General features: G+C 41.4%; 1 protein-coding gene across 5 annotated transcripts in view; it reads right to left on the bottom strand.

The window, feature by feature from the left end:
- Positions 1-8,720: 8,720 nt before the first annotated feature.
- Positions 8,721-16,978, bottom strand: part of GABRA3 (gamma-aminobutyric acid (GABA) A receptor, alpha 3) — a 241,088-nt gene continuing 232,830 nt past the window's right edge. For 3 of the 5 annotated variants that reach the window (XM_005872355.2, XM_005872356.2, XM_005872354.2), the window contains one exon: positions 8,732-9,225. In XM_005872355.2, the coding sequence (XP_005872417.1) occupies positions 8,890-9,225 (336 nt within the window). In that variant the 3' untranslated portion in view covers positions 8,732-8,889. Of the gene's footprint in view, positions 9,226-16,978 lie in introns of all 5 variants that reach the window. The other 2 variants (XM_014544682.1, XM_014544683.1) reach the window with 2 other exon arrangements.

Below are 16,978 nucleotides of genomic sequence, written 5' to 3'. Positions count from 1 at the left end.
AATACTGGTTTTTGCCTGATAATTTTGTATTCTGCAACTTATTTAATTCATTGATTAGATCTAACAGTTATTTGCAGATGACATAATCTTACTAATAAAAGCTTAGGTGGTCCTCACGCCATCACGCCATGACGCCCTCATGTCATCACAAGATGGCTGCACCCGCCACAGAGGTGGGACCCCTAGCTCCTGCCTACCTCTTTGGGGCAATCCTTTGAGGAGCCCCGCATAGGTGGGCAGGGCCTAGCTCTTTGGAGCAATTGATCGTGGTGCTCCTTCACTGTGAGAGGGCACAGGCCAGACTGGGGGACACCCCTCCCCCCAAGTGCACAATTTTCGTGCACCAGGTCTCTAGTTTTATATATATAATCTGCAAATAGAGAAAATTTTACTTCTTTCTTTTCAATTCTTATATCCTTTACTTTTATTTCTTTTCTGATTGTTCTGGCAAGGACTTCCAGTAGTATGTTGAATAGGAGTGGTGAGCATGAGCACCCTTGTCCTTTTTCTAATCTTAGAGGAAAAGTTATAAACCTTTTACCATTTAGTATGATGTTAATTATGGGATTTATTATGTTGAGGTGTGCACCTTCTTTACCTAATTTGTTAAGAGGTTTTTTTAAAAAATCATGAATGGATGTTGAATTTTGTCAAATGCTTTCTTCTGCATCTGTTGAGATGATCATATATTTTTTTCTTTCATTCTCTTAATGTATTTATCATATTGATTGATTCATGCATGTTGAAAAATCCTTATATACCAGGTATAAATCTCACTTGGTCATGATGAATGATCTTTTTAATATGCTGCTGAATTAGATTTACTAGTATTTTATTGAGAATTTTTTGCATCTGTATTCATCACAGATGTTGGTATATAGTTTTCTTTGCTTGTATTATCCTTCTCTGGCTTTCATAACAGTGTAAATACTGGTCTCATAAACTAAGTTTGAGAATGTTCCCTCCTCTTCAATTTTTGGAAGAGTTTGAGAATTGATGTTAATTTTTAAATGTTTGGTAAAAGTGAACCCATCTGGTCATGGGCTTTGGGAAACTTTTGATTACTGATTCAATTTCCTTACTAGTGATTGGTCTATTCAGACTTTCTATTTCTCCTGATTTGATCTTGGTAGTTTGTATGTCTATGAATTTTCCCAGTGTTTTGATTTATAGTTGTTCACAGTAGCTTATAATTTTGTTGATTTGGGTTCTCTGTGTTTGTTTGTTTAATTTTCTTGCTTAGTCTAACCAAGGGTTTCTCAATTTTGCATATTTTTTAAATAAGAAGTTCTTGGTTTAGTTAATCTTTTCTATTATTTTTCTGTTCCCTGATTCATTGATTTCTGCTCTAATCTTTATTATTTCCTTCCATTCTCTAACTTTGGGCTCAGTTTGTTATTTTTCTAGTTCTTTAAGGTGTAGAGTTAGCTTGTAAATATTTGGGATATTTCTTGCTTCTTAATGTAGGCATTTATTGATATGAACATTCCTCTTTGAGTTTCTTTTGCTGCATCCCATAAGTTCTGGTATGTTCTGTTTCCATTACATTTGTCTCAAGGGACTTTAATTTCTTCTTTGATCAACTGGTTGTTCAGGAGAGTGCTGTTTAATTTCTATATATTTGTAAAATTTCCAGTTTTTCTCTTATTACTGACTCTATTTTCATACCATTGTGGTCAAAGAAGACACTTGGTTTGATTTAAATCATTTTTAATTTACTAAGACTTGTTTTGTGGCCTACATATATTTTATCTTAGAAAATGTTCCATGTGTACTTTAGAACAATGTGCATTCTGCTGTTGTCAGAATTTTCTCTGTATATCTATTAAATCCATTTGTTCTGCCATGTTCAAATTTGCTGTTTTCCTGTTGACTCTCTCTTTGGATGATTTATCAATTATTGAGAGTTGGGCATTAAAATCTCCAACTATTATTGTACTGTTGATTAATTCTCCTTTTAGCTCTGTTAGTATTTGCTTTATATATTTAGGTGCTCTGAGGTTGGGCACACAGATATTTACAGTTATTAGATCTTGATGGATTGAGCCCTTTTTCATTGCATAATGACCTTGTCTCTTTTTACCATTTTTAAATTCTATTTTGTCTGATGTGAGTATAGCTATTCTGCCCTTTCTTTGGTTATCATTTGCTTAAAATATCTTTGTCATTTCTTCACTCTCAATCTATGTGTGTCATTAAGGCTAAAGTGAGTCTCTTGTAGGCAGCATATTATTGACCTACATTTGTTAATCCATTCAGTATTCTGTTTTTTAATTAGATAACTCAATCCATTTATGTTTACAGTAATTATTGATATGTAGGGACTTACTATTGCCATTTTGTTTATTGTTTTCTGGTTGTTTTGTAGACCCATTGTTCCTTGTTTCTTATCCTTTTTTGTGTTTTTTATGTCTTGCAGTATGCTTTGATTTCTTTATCATGCTCTTTTGTATAATTATTACAGATGTTGCCCTTGTGGTTACCATAGACTTACACAAAATATCTTAAAGTTATAATGGCCTATTTTAAACTAATAACAACTTAATGTCAATAGAATTTCTGAGCTTTACACTTTTACTTTTCTTTCCTCTCACATTTTAGGTTATTCATGTAACAATTTACACATTTCTTATATTGTGTAACTAATAACCAATTATTGTAGTTACAATTATCTTTGCTACTTTTGTTTTTTTAACTTTTAAACTAGAGTTGTAAGTGAATTATGCCCCGCCATTACTATATTACAGATTCTAACTTTGGCCATATATTTACCACTAACAGTGAGTTTTGCACTGCCTTCTTATGTTTTTATGGCATTAATTAGCATCTTTTTTTATCACCACTCTAAAAACTCCCTGTAGCATTTCTTGTAGATCAGATCTAGTGGTGATGAATTCCCTCAGCTTTTGTGGTTTTTTTCCCCCCCGCAGGGAGGGGAAGGCTTATCTCTCCTTTTTATTGGAAGAGCAAGCTTAAGCAGGTATAGTTATTTTGGTTGACAGTTTTTTCTTTTGATATTTGAATATGTCATCCCCCTTTTTTTCTAGCCTGAAAAGTTTCTGTTGAGAAATCTTGTATGCAACTTTTCTCTTGCTGCTTCTAAAATTGTCTTTTGTCCAGTCAGTGTGGCTCAGTGGTTGAGCACCAACCTATGAACCAGGAGGTCACAGTTCGATTCCCGGTCAGCATACATGCCTGGGTTTCAGGCTTGATCTACAGTGGTGGGTATGCAGGAAGTAGCTGATCAATGATTCTCCTTCATCATTGATGTTTCTATCTCTCTTTCCCTCTTTCCTTCCTCTCTGAAATCAATAAAAATATACTTTAAAAATTCTGTCTTTGACTTTGGACAAATTAAGTATAATTTTTCTCAGTGTAGCCCTATTTAAGTTCAACCTATTTGGGCCTTTTGTATCTGGATGTCTGTTTCTTTCCCCAGGTTTGGGAAGTTTTCAGCCATTATTGCTTCATACATGGTGGGACAAAAGTAGGTTTATAGTTCTTCATATGGAAAATAAAACCATCTATATATATATATATACATACATACACACAGTGGGGCCTTGACTTACGAGTTTAATTCGTTCCGAGACCGAGCTCGTTAAGGAGCTCGTTAACTCAAATTACTCTATCAACTCAATGCAAAAAATCAGCCGAGAGACAGCTGGTATCTCAAAAAACTCGTTAGTCAGGACACTCTAAGTCAAGGCCCCACTGTATATATGTGTGTGTGTGTGTGTGTGTGTGTGTGTGTGTGTGTGTGTGTGTGTATCAGAGAAATATGCTAATTATCTGGTATGGAGTCACATTACGACTGGTTAACAAGGTGGGCGGGGCTGTGGGGCCTTGGTGGTGGACTCTGCATGGTGGGCGATGTTGTCCTACACAGGCAGAAGCCCCATGGGGCCCACAGCCGAATCCCAACACTGACCTGGGGTTTATTAAACTTTACTGGAGATGCTCCCCACACCCCCACCCCCAGGACTGTGCTGCCCGCAGCAGGGTGCCCCAGCAGCGTCCTGACAGACGGGCAGCCAGGGAGAGCCAAGTGGTGCTGGGGTTGCAGGGAGCCACAGAGGGGCAGGGCCGCCTGACCCAAGCTCCCGGGGGTCTGAGGAGAGCACCTGAAGGAAGAGGAAGCTTCAGCAAAGTGGCCAGCCAGGAGGCCAGCGGCTCAAGGGGCCAGAGAAGTGCAGAGGCGGAGTGCACCGGAAGGGGCTCGGGCTGGGGCAGGGGGCCAGAGAGCAGGGATCTGCCTCACCTGCAGAGAGCGAGGTTCTGCAGTGGCCCCAAGACGCGGGTGGGCCAGGCAGGAAACAGGAGGTGATGACTGTGGGTGTGGAAGTTTGCCTGGGTGGAGGGGCTCAGACCTGCAGCCCTGAGGCAGGGGTTGAGGGGCGCTGCCACCTCAGTGGAGGGGCGCTGCACTGTCGGGTACCCCACTGCGGCGGTTCAGCAAAGCTCCTGGCGCTATCCGGGCCTTGCCACAGCCTGCACACTTGAGGGGCCATGACTCCTGCTCCTGCCTTGGCCCAAAAGCAATCCCACACCCACCCCGCCCCAGTTCCCACTCAGCCCCACCCCAGGGCAGTGCGCGCCTGCATGGTTAGTGTGAAGCCTACCACCTGCTCCCCAGAAGAGGGGGGCAGTAAAGAATGGGGGTGGGGGAGAGGAAAGAATGCGGAGCATCCACGATGAAGAGGTGCTTGAGAACGAGGCTCAGAAGCCTCACGGGGAGGTTTCTTCTGTTTGCCCCATGGCTGTCCCTTAGGAAAGGTGGAAAGCATAGTTGTGAGGGCTCCCTGTGCGCTGAGTCCAGTTCCACAGCCAACTGGAATTGGCCTCAGTTTCCTGGTCTGTAAAATGGATTAAGCGTGTTCCAGTGCCTTCACTGAGCTTTATTTAATACAGTTCCTCATGTTGTGGTGACCCCCAACCATAAAATTATTTTCTTTGCTACTTCATAACTAATTTTGCTACTGTTATGAATCATAATGTAAATATCTGATATGCAGGATGGTCTTAGGCGACCCTTGTGAAAGGGTCGTTCGACCCCCAAAGGGGTCGCGACCCACAGGTTGAGAACCAAACCTATTGTTACTTAAATAGGGAATATAGTCAACAGCGTTGTAATGACAGTATGATGCCAGGTGGGTACTGGAAATATTGGGGAACATTCTGTAAAGTACATGATTGTCTAACCACTATTCTGTAACTAATATAAAACCTGAAACTAATACAAAATAATATTGAATGTAAAGAAATGAAAATAGGAGTGAAATTTTTATAAATTTCAAAGTTTAAATAAAGGCTGTAAAGGTAGGAAGGGGGAGAATAGAAATAGTGTTTTTCATTTTACCACTTTATTGTCTTTTCAGTACATGAAAAAGACAGTTGTCTTTATATGGTGCTTTTATACTTTTCAAAGTCATTATCTCATTTGATGTTCAGGGCAACTTAAAGACAAGATAATTATTCCCTCCACTATTCAAAGAAAGGAAATCTTGTTGTCTGGCCCCAATGATTCAATCGTCAAGCCCTTATTGTAAAGCAGGGTTAGTGAAATTTTCTGTGAAGGGTCATATCTATAGTAATAAAAGCCTTGGGGGTGATCAGGCCAGCAGGGGAGGGCAGTTGGGGGCCATAAGGCTGCCAAGGGAGCAGTTAGGCGTCAATCAGGCCGGCAGGGGAGTGGTTAGGGGGAGATCAGGCTGGCAGGAAGAAGTGGTAAGGGGCAATCAGGCAGGCAGGCAGGTGAGCTGTTAGGAGCCAGCGGATTGTGAGAGGGATGTCCGACTGCCGGTTTAGGCCCAATCCCACAGTCGGACATCCCCCAAAAGGTCTGAGATTAGAGAGGGTGCAGGCTGGGCTGAAGGACACCCCCCACCCAATGAACAAATTTCAGGCACTGGGCCTCTAGTAATAAATAAATAATGATACAAGAATCAAGTCTTGTGAGTTTTGCATACTACAACTATATACTTACTTTTGCCCTATCCTGGGTATACTTCCTGTTCATTTCTATTTCTTCTCTTCTGGAATTCTAATGCTATTCTTTTTATTATGTTCCATAAGTCCCATAGGCTTCCTATACTTTTTTTCATTCATTTTTTTCTTTTTGTTCCTCTGACTGGATAATCTCAAATGTCCTATCTTCCAGGTCACTGATTCTTCTGCATGGCTGAGTATACTTTTGGTATCAGGAAATTTTGCTATAGAGGCATCCATGTGGGCCTCACATGGTTGTTCTGGGGGTACAGTGGAACTGGACAGGGACTGTGGAATGCCTGCAGTAGTAGGACATCCATAAGTTGACCATAGAGCTGAAACATGCATCAAGGGTCAGGTTGTCCAAGTCCCTGATGTTATTTCGGACAAGAAATCCTTTTATATGATTTGAAATGCTCTGCCAAGGAGACTTTCTCCATCCCTTAGGATTCAGGCAATTTCCTCAAGCAGATCTCATGAGATTATTCACCAGATTTTCCTCAAATCTGTAATAAATAAGGGTCATATACATTTCCCAACACATGGATCAACTAACCAGACACCCTCTCTGCCTAAGGGAACTATTTCCTAAAGGAAATAATAATCAATGGAAAAAGAAAGCATTTAGAATTGCCATAAAAATAACTTTATCTACTTTCTGGGAGTGGGTGAGTTTTGCTGGGGAAGCAATACAGGTGTTTCACTCTCTGTCATATTAGATAATAAGACCCCTGAGTTAATCAAGCTATGTTTTCACCTGGGTAGCATTTTGGACCACTATAATAGGTGTCTTGCTCTGGGTAAATATTTTTTTCTAGCATAGTCCAGTGGTGCGAAAAAGTGGAAAATAAAGGTGGCATGAGAGTTGGGGTGAAAACCAAGAGCAGAGTACTACCTATGTTAGCCAAAGAGTGATTTAAAAAAGTTCTTCAGCCCAAGTACAATTCAGAAAGAGTTTAATAAACAGCCACTAAACAGTGCATCAAAGCATTTGGAAACACAATTTCTACAGAGGCAAAGGTCAGGCTTCCATTCTAATTCCATAAGATGATCATTAACAACCCCACTCCCACCCCCCATCCCCACATATCCACAACACTACACTCTTCTAGTCATAAATTTATCTACAGACACAGTCTTAGGAATAATGGGACTGGCATGCATTATTCCGGCAATGGCAAAGAAGCAAGGTGTATAGGGAAAGGATGGATGAAAATTCAACCAGCAGCTAATGATAGAGCCCTAGGAGCTTTGTTCAGGGGTAGACAGGAAAAATTTGTTTTTTTGGTACCATCTGTGGCTTTACTTTGGGCTTCTAGGATATTCTGGATGAATGGCTAGGGCTGTCATCTTAATCTTATTCCCTTGAGCCATTACCATTAGAATTGGTCTCCTTGGGTAACATATTGTGACTTTCTAAAAATCATTTTGTGTCCAAGCAACCTGCATTCAGGACCCACCAAGCCTGTTGATATTGTGCTGATCCTGAGATTAAAATGGACTTCCGTTCTCAATTCTATCTTCATTTTGGCCTTTGGAAAGAGAAATATGATTCTTTATTACAGACACTTGTAAAGAGCCTAGGCAAGTCACTCCAACATCAAAGACTTAGTTTATCTACCTTGTAAAAATATTATAACTGTCTCTTTTACTCACATTAAGAACAAATTATATCAGATGGCGCCTAAGTAATGTATTATTAAACTGGTAATAAAGTTAATTATTTAGTTGACTCAAAAATCAACTAGACTCTGATTCATTGCTCCTTAGAATCAGCATTAACAGAGGACCAGAGTTCCCTGACACGTGGGAGCAAAGATATTGGGCCTGGACTAAGGTATGGAATGTGGAGAGTGTGGTAGGAAGAATTTGATTTTTGTCTGCCAGTATCCCTGTCTTTTGAGCAAGAATTTAAGCCTTAACTACCACCCAGCCCATATCTGTTGTCCCATCCAGTACTTGACTAGGTACCTTAGCAGGGAAGTGACTTTTCTATCACTCTAATCCTTTTAAAATTATTTGTGTAGGCATTTGTTATAGATCTTTTTTGTTTCTATTCATACCTTTTTAGTGTAAATTTAAAAAATATTTGATCCTTTTCTTAAAGAGTTTGCAGGTGGCAATGAATCTAAACTAAGCAGTGGCCAGCTGGCTACAAGGGTTGAGGGCTTGAGAGAAGAGGGCTTTTGCTGGAGGAGATATATACCAAAAATGTTACTATTTTTCTGAGGAGCTGGACATGTCAGGGAACCAGTCACCTTGGTATCAGGCTGGCCCAGTTTATTCTATCAGTTTTGGCCATACATGATAAACAGTGGTGAGTCTCAACTGTTCCCATTAACCTCCAAGCCAATAAAGGGGCTGAGGGCCATGTTTAGAGGATAGCACTAGCACCTGCCTTTGCTATTAATACTTACACTTAGTGGGCCCTGCTGAAGGCAGGGAAGGTGGCAGGCAGGACCACATGAAATAGCCCTGCATGGATCCCTACTGAGTCAGAATTATCTGATCTGGGCCAGTTAACAATCCTCCTTGGTTTGGACCTCTCAAACAGCCAAGGCTCCCACTACAAGTAATAGACCCTCCTGTACTTTTTGCACTGGGCTGAGTGCAATAAAATATATGCAGTTACCTCAACTGGGGAAGACTGGCAGACTAAGATGAGCAACTGGACAAATGGCAGTGTTTGGCTCTGATGAGGGTACACTCAGCAATGGTAGAGGAACTAGTAATTTTTCTGTTGTTTTTTTTTCATTGAGGTTCATAAATATGAATTGAGAGTAATAGCTTGGTAGAGGGTTAACAAGAAGAATCCTGAAACACATGAAGGGGAGCCCCAGGGTTTAGGTGCTTGGATGCTTCCTAGGGTATACTGTACTCTGGTTGCTGTGCTGCCACTATCTACTGTTTGCGAATCATGCCCTTAATAGCTGACTCCCGGTTGACATATGTGGCCCAATAGACCAGATTGAAAATGGCAAAGAGCACAGGAAAGACGATGCGGGAAATTTTGTCAACCTTGCTGACACTATTGTAGGTCTTGGTTTCAGTTGGGATGTCTGGCACGTAGGTGGTCTTCGGTGAAGCAATGGTAGTTGGTGTTGAGGGGGCACTGGGAGCAGCACCCTGGGAGATGGTGGAGAACTCAGTGTCCTTAGCCAGATTGATGGGATAGGTGGTCCCCACGATGTTGAAGGTGGTGCCTGTTTTCTTTGTCGGAGCTGCTGGTGTTTTCTTCTAGGGGCCAGAAAATGTAGGGGGAAAGGGGGAACAAAAAATCTAATTAGTTATTTACATTGAGCACCTTCAGAAGCTGTAAAAAGGAGGAACCCTGAGGGAAGTTAAGACACAGGGGGCCTAAAGCCAATAACACTGAGTAGACATGTGTGTGTCTAAAAACTTGTACCATCCTGGTTTACTAGCTATGTGGCTTTGGCCAAGTAACTCCTCCTCTTTGAGCTTTAGTTTCTTCATCTATAAAATGATTATCAAAATATTTGGCAGGGTTGTTGAGAGAATCAGATGACAGAATGGTGGTAGAAATCACTTGACAACTGTAAAATGTTGGTCACATGTAGGGTGCTATATAATCATGTGATTTTATCCTTATGGTAACCCTAATGAGGTAGGTGGGTGAGATTACTCCTATTTGACAGATGAGAAAAAGCCTCAGACTGAGTGGCAGAGCCCACAATAGCCACTTGGGCTCCTGACTTTTATCCAGGGCTCCTCCATGCTGCTTTCTATAAGCACAAGACACTTTTTTGTTACCCAAGAAATAACTCCAAAAGGCTTCAATTATCAAGTGGCACATCTCCTGTGGGGAAGAGAGCTCGGTGAGTCTGAAAGTAATTTTGCCTTAAAGATACAATAAATACTATGGTATGTTTACATCTATCATTACAACAGTATCTCAACCTTCATGCATTATAAATGTGTTCAGCATGCTAGGGGGCACACCAGAGTTTTCCACTCTTGCAAGGCTGCAGGCCAGAGCCACAGCCTCCCAGGAAGCTATGCAAATGCTCCCCTCTGACACAGCAAAGGCAGGGACAGCTAAGGGCTTGCTATAACACTCTTCTTTGGATTTTTTTTCCAGATTAAGAATATTCAATGGGAAACAAGTATGCACACATGAGCCAATTTATTCTCACATATATAATTTGGGTATATATGGACCCTCTGTGTAGAAAAGAGAAGAGACAAAGGTCAGGCCTGGGTTGGAAGAGAGAGGCTGAAGAATGGGAGGCCAAGGGAGCAGGCCAGTCCCAGACTTAGGCCAAAGTCAGTGGCCAAGTTCATAGTCTGTAGTGTTTTCAGCCTCACTCTCCACTCTGGCCTTTTCTTCCTTCCATCACTCTTTGTTTCTAGGGACAAGTGGGGATAGATGAGCTTCAGAAATGCCCAAGAGTAGGGCATTTTATTGCCCTAATTTCACACACCTTACATTGTTCCCTTTCTCAGTGTTACTTTGCAACCTCTTCACTCCTCTACTTCCTATGTGTTTTCCTTCCTGGGTTTCTCTACTTCCTCCATCTCTTATTGACCCCTTTCTCCCAATCTCTTTACTTTTCTTCTTTACATAAGAGTCCCCATCATTTTGATTCCTTTTTCCCTTTAGACCACACTGCCATTTACCTTCCTGATCCTAATAACTTTTGCCAAATATTTACTGAGTGTTTACTGGGCCAAAAATTATGCTAGGTATTTATGGACAGGTGGGAAAGTTAAAAGATGAGTCAGTTTTAGTCCCTGTTTTCCAGGAGTTCACAGTCCAGTGGGAGAGATAGCCTTCTGATCACATCATCACCATATAATGTGATCAGGGCTCTATAGATATGAGCAGAGTATGATAGAAATTCAGTAGAGAGAGGGGCAAGGTACCTACAAATGTTGGAAATGGTGGCTCAGAGAAAGCAATTAAGTTTATAATCTTGGTTGCAAAAAAAAAAAAAAAAGAGCAGGAGCTCATCATATAGCGATGCAGCAGGCCAGTTCACAGGCCAAAGGGACTGTTTGAAGGGTGACAAGGAGTCTGCTGTAGCTGAATCACAGTGTGCACTGCAAAAGCATTGGATGTCATGTCCTCCTGTTGTGCTTGCTGGTGCTAGCTTCAGGGTTTTCAATCAGGGAGAGGGTGTTGGTTTAAGTAAATGAATAATATGACTAATAGGACATTTACAAAGCAATACTGGTCTTTCTCTTTGAGGATTACAGTCACTTTGCTACAAGTAGAAGTGGGGAGGAACTTTAAGGCTTCTAAAGGTCTTATAAATGCTTTAAATACTACATGGGACTCATGTATAATTAGCAAATTTATTGTGTGAATAGAGGCCTGCTGCTAAATGCCCTAGCTGTTAGATAAAAGAACACTTTATTGTTTGACTGCTTTACTTATTAATTCACTTAGTAATCTCTTTTTCTCATGGGTAAACACACACACACACACACACACACACACACACACACACACACACGTAAAAGAAAAAAGAAAACTATTACCCCGACTTTGCTGGAAGCTTTCACACATTATTTTATTTAGTCATCTTATAAGCTGGTTAAGACAAAGTCTCCAAAAACAATCATTCTGAACAGCAAACACTTTCTTCAGTTTCATATATACTTTGTATTCTACAGGTGGGGAGAAGCAGCATTTGATTCAACTGCATATTTTTAAGTAATAAAGGAAAAATATATTTTAATTTCCCTTGCCCTTTCCAACATGGCACATTTTAATGAGCCCACATAATTTTTACCTAAATCATCAAAGAAGAAAAGCAAAGCAAAAGTTGTGGTGTCACTAATGCAGGAGCCGGAATCAGAGATTATTGGTTAATATTTCTGCATCTGGTTTTCTAATACTTCTCTATGCTCTGGAATTTGATAGATACAAACTAGACTGGCTTACCTTTGACCAAGTTGCAATTCTATTCCTACCTCCCTAGCCAAGTGCCTGGTTCTTAGGCATGCAATAGATGATTACCGAATGGAAAAAAAATGACATCCCCTCCACTCAAGATTCTTGACGTACTATACTCTACAGAGAGTGTATCTCTATAGTTCCGTAATTCATATACGACAAAACTGAAACTGACTTCTCCAAGTTCCCTCAAGCAGTCTGACCCTAGGACAAGAGTGCCTTTCCTTCTAGAAAGCTACCTCATCTGGGTTTTGGGATGAGACAATGAAAATTTTTATGAACTGATGCATGTCCAACTTAAGAGTTTTCCTCAAATGGAAATCCTATCTTTTGTTTTCAGAAGTACCATTTAGAGGATTAGTTCTAGCCCTGAATGTACTTGACACCCAGCTAGGGTTATAGAGCATATACATATATGATTCAGTGTCTCTATGTCAACTTCCTAACAATCATCCAACATTCCTAAAGCCCAGTTTTCAGAAGTGGGGCAAAGTAATGGAATCTGTGGTAACTTGAACTCAAATACAAATCAGAGCAATGACAAAAAAATGAACAACACATTTTTAAATGAGAAAAGTACTTGAATAGACATTCATCCAAAGAAGAAATACAAATGACCAGCAATCACATGAAAAGATGTTCAACACAGTGCACTAGTCATAGGGAAAGACAAATAAAAAACCACCTCACACCCATTAGGACACCTACTATCAACAACAACAAAACCAGAAAATAACAAGTATTGGCAAGGATGTAGAGAAATTGGAAACCTTGTACAATTTTAGGAATGTAAAATGGTATAGTTTCTGTGGAAAATTGTATGTTGGTTCCATAAAGATAGAATTGAAATATGACTCATCAATTCTACTTCTGGGTATATTTCTCCTCAAATTGAAAGTAAGGTCTCAAAGAGATATTTGCACATACATATTCATAGTAGCATAATTCCCAATAGCCAAAATGTAGAAGGAAGCGATGTCCATAAAAGAATAAATAAAACATGGTATAAAGATGCAATGGAATATTATTCATCCTTAAAAAGAAAGGAAATACTAACACATACTTCAATATAAATAAACCTTGAGGACATTATGCTAAATAAAATCAGCCAGTCACAAAAGGACAAATACTGTATTATTCCATCTACATGAGAGTACACAAGAGTAGTCAGATTCATAGAGATAGAAAGTAGAATGGTGATTCCCAGTGGAAGGGAACATGGAGATTTATGGTTGTTTAATGGGTACAGAGTTTCAGTTTTGCAAAATGAAGAGTTCTGGAAATTTGTTAGACAACATTGTAAATATACTTAACACTACTGAAATATACATGTAAAAATGGTTAAGCTGGTAAATTTTAGGCTGTTTAATGAGGAAGATTAATTAAAATAAAAGGGAGAAAGCACAAGAAGCATGCAGAGAGTCATAGATAATGTCAAGGGAATTCAAAAGAGAAAAGGAGCATGCAAGATTAGGAGGAGGTCAATAAGCCAATAAAAAGGGGAGAAAATGCAGGTGGAAGAAAAGTAATCACTTGGAACAGTTTTCTGAGACAGTGGGAGATATCCAGAGCATAAATGGGGAATTACCTGGGGCCACATCACAGCTAAGGAAAGAGTGGATGAGACTCAAATACTATCTGTGCTTTGGTGGGATGAAAGGTACATAGTAAGTTAAGGCAAATCTCATACAATAGTTTTCACATTCCCCCATGCAGAAGTTAAAGTGAATGGTCAAGATTTAAAATAGATTTTATAAGGAATAGAAGATATTTCAGGCCTGGTGCATGAAATTCGTGCACTTGCGGGGGGGGGGTCCCTCAGCCTGGCCTGCGCCCTCTTACAGTCCAGGAGCCCTCGGGGGATGTCTGACTGATGGCTTAGGCCTGCTCCCCACGAGGCCGAAGCCGGCAGTCAGACATCCTTAGTGTCTAGGACCAGCTTGGGGCCAGGAGAGGGGTCTGATGGACATACCAACATAGAAACTGAGGGACCCTTTATTTCCAAAGGAACTCTTGACAGAGAGCAGGATGTGGACTGGACAGTGGGGTCCAGGAAGGAAGATCAGTCCTGCCCAATTGGAGTGCAGGGGAGGTGCTCTTTCTTCCATCTGCAGAATGTCTGTTTCTGCCCCACCCTGCAGCAACCCAAGCCAAGGGGGAATTGTGCTGGGCTGGAAATCTGCACACCTGTGCTGGGCCTGGTCAGAGACCCCATCCATTGGGAGCCAGTGGACTCAGTCATTGGGCCTCCTTGGAGCCTGGTCAGAGGACCCACCAAGTGGGGGCCAGCAGCACTAAAAGTTTCGAGTGCCAAGTTGGGCTTATTTATATATTTATATTATTACTAGAGGCCTGGTGCATGAAATTCATGCACTTGGGGGGGGGTGTCCCTCAGCCTGGCCTGAGCCCTGTTACAGTCCAGGAGCCCTCAGGGGATGTCTGACTGATGGCTTAGGCCCACTCCCCACGAGGCCGAAGCCGGCAGTCAGACATCCTTAGTGTGAGCCTGGCTTCTGGCTGAGCAGTGCTCCTCCTGTGGGCGCACACTGACCACCAGGGGGGAGCTCCTATATTAAGCATCTTTCCCCTGGTGGTCAGTGCGCATCATAGCAACTGGTCATTCTGCTGTTGGGCTGAAATTGGCTCTCCGACATCCCCTGAGGGGTCTCAGATTGAAAGAGGGTGCAGGCCAGGCCGAGGGACCCCACCAGTGCACAGTTGGGGCCAGGGAGGGACGGGGGAAGTTGGCCAGACAGGGAGGGGCCACAGGAGGGTTCCAGGGTGTGTCCGCACTCTCACTCAGTCCTGATCGGCCAGACACCAGCAGCAAGCTAACTTACCAGTTGGAGTGTCTGCCCCCTAGTGGTCAGTGCACATCATAGCAACTGGTCAACGAGTTGACTACCCCCCTGGTGGTTAGTGTACGTCATAGCAACCACTTGAGCAGCCTTAGCATATCATTAGCATATTATGCTTTGATTCATTGAACAACCAACTGGACAACTGGACACTTAGCATATTAGGCTTTTATTATATAGGATCATTATTCTTATTTTAAAAGCCTCTCCTGCTTTAGGAAGCAAGGGGGTGCCAGCAAGCCAGGCAGAGCTGAGCCATTGTAAGGAGAGGAAATACCTACCCTTCTCCTATAAATTATGGACACAACACTCCATGTGAGTCTGTTCAAACCATCTTGGCCAGGATCTAGATTCCCCTCCCCCCCACAGAGCCCAGGTATGTAAGCCAAAGTGAAAAGCTCAGAACAGGGACATTCAAGGTGTGAGATACAAAGCAGACCCAATCTCTGGGCTATGGAGGCCATGTTCACCAGACTACTAGGGGCTCTGCCCTGCCAGACTTCAACCAGGTTGCCCAGGGACAGGCAGAGCCAGGCAGAGTCTGTACCACTGGGTACCACAAAACACCTACTACATAAGACCACCCCACAAAATCTGGGAGGCATGGCAGTTTAATACATAGAAACAAAAACAAAGGGACAGCAAAAATGGGTAGACAACCCCCAAAATAAAAGAAAATGAGGAATCACTTGCCAGAAGCTAATTCCAGCATGTCAGCAGGGCTGAATCATCTGGAATGGCTGAGGGCATTTCCCCAAACCTGAAAAGGATGCTTAGATGATTGCTTGCTGCCAGACAGCTGAGGGCATTTCAATATACATGTTATTACCTCCTGCTGGCCAAACACCTGAACAGCCTTAGGCAGTTCCCCCAATCTGACAATGGATCTGTATACTAAACCTTTGCCTTTGATATGTATATCTACCTTGATTTAGGACAATTTGTGAAAATAAAAAGCAAGGGGTCCAGAGAGACAGCAGAACTTGGTTCCTTTAGCTAAGTCTTCTCTGGCTCCCCAAAATGCCTTCCAAAATTATGTTTTGTCTCTAGACTCTTTAATCATTTACAGTAGCCCCTTCTCCAGATTCCCGAAACCCTTCAAGATGCTGGATTAAGACCCCCAGCATTAATTGACGCCTCAGACATGGACATTTGGAGAAGAAGAATTTGCCTGAGGGGAAACAGCACTGGTATGGTGGTAAGATTGAACTGTGTGTAAAGATTGTACCAAGCTCTGGAAGTCACGACCTAGAATGGGCAAGAAAAGTCTTTTGTTTTAAGTCAGATTATAATGGGGAAGAATTTGATTAAAAGGCAAAATTATAAAGAAATTGGAATATTAAAAGGTACTTTTAAAAATCAGGCTCAAAAAGGAGTGCTGTGGTCATCTTTAATGTGGCTTCTTGTTCAAATCATAAAATACCTAATTTGTATTGAGGATCAAAATCTATAATTTCTAAAAAGTCACCAGACCCTCTCCCCCTGGAGAGGAGTGACTGGGCAGCTAGAGAGATTAAAGCTGTCAGCTTTCTCCCCGGGAGATTCCTTAATGCTTTGTTTAAAAATTACCGAAGAATGATTGGGATAAGCAAATGTTGGCAAAAATAACTCTAAGAGCTAGTCATTACTTTGGAAAACGGAGTAGAAAAAGATTTAGGAAAAGAACTTTGATCTGGTCTTCTTGATCTGTCGTTATCTATTAAGCATGCCTTTAGTTTAATTGGAAAGAGAAACGCGGCCAGGTCAGTTGCTAAAATTTCATAAAGCAAGCAGGAGGTGGGGGAAGGGGGACATGTGATCCTGTCCCCCTCCTGAATGTGCTAGGAAAAGTCTCCTTTTCGCCATGAAAAGTTTAACAAAATTTAGAAATGCGTCTGGGATTTCTGTGCTTGCAAAGAGAGAAGTTAGCTTAAAAAATGCATGCAACCATCCGATTTCAGATATTAGATAGATTTTAAGCTAAACTTAACTCTCTTTGCAATGCTACAGAATGAAAACGCAAAGCTGTTTTTTCCTCAGAACTATGGCAGATTTGACGCAGCAAAAATATAGGCTAGGTTATAGCAACAAAATTGGTATTTCCATAATAAAAAGTAGTTTATTTAAATAATAATGGACCGTGTTCAAAAGTTAACATTAAAACTGCTAAAAAAGTCAGTAAATCCTCTGTTACAAAATTTGCCAAAGTAAATGCCTTAGATAATTATAATTG

The sequence above is a fragment of the Myotis brandtii genome, unplaced genomic scaffold, assembly GCF_000412655.1.
Source record: "Myotis brandtii unplaced genomic scaffold, ASM41265v1 scaffold376, whole genome shotgun sequence".
Taxonomy (NCBI): Eukaryota; Metazoa; Chordata; class Mammalia; order Chiroptera; family Vespertilionidae; genus Myotis; species Myotis brandtii.
The sequence above is the reverse complement of the archived record's forward strand: the minus strand, read 5'-3'. Positions and strand labels throughout refer to the sequence as shown.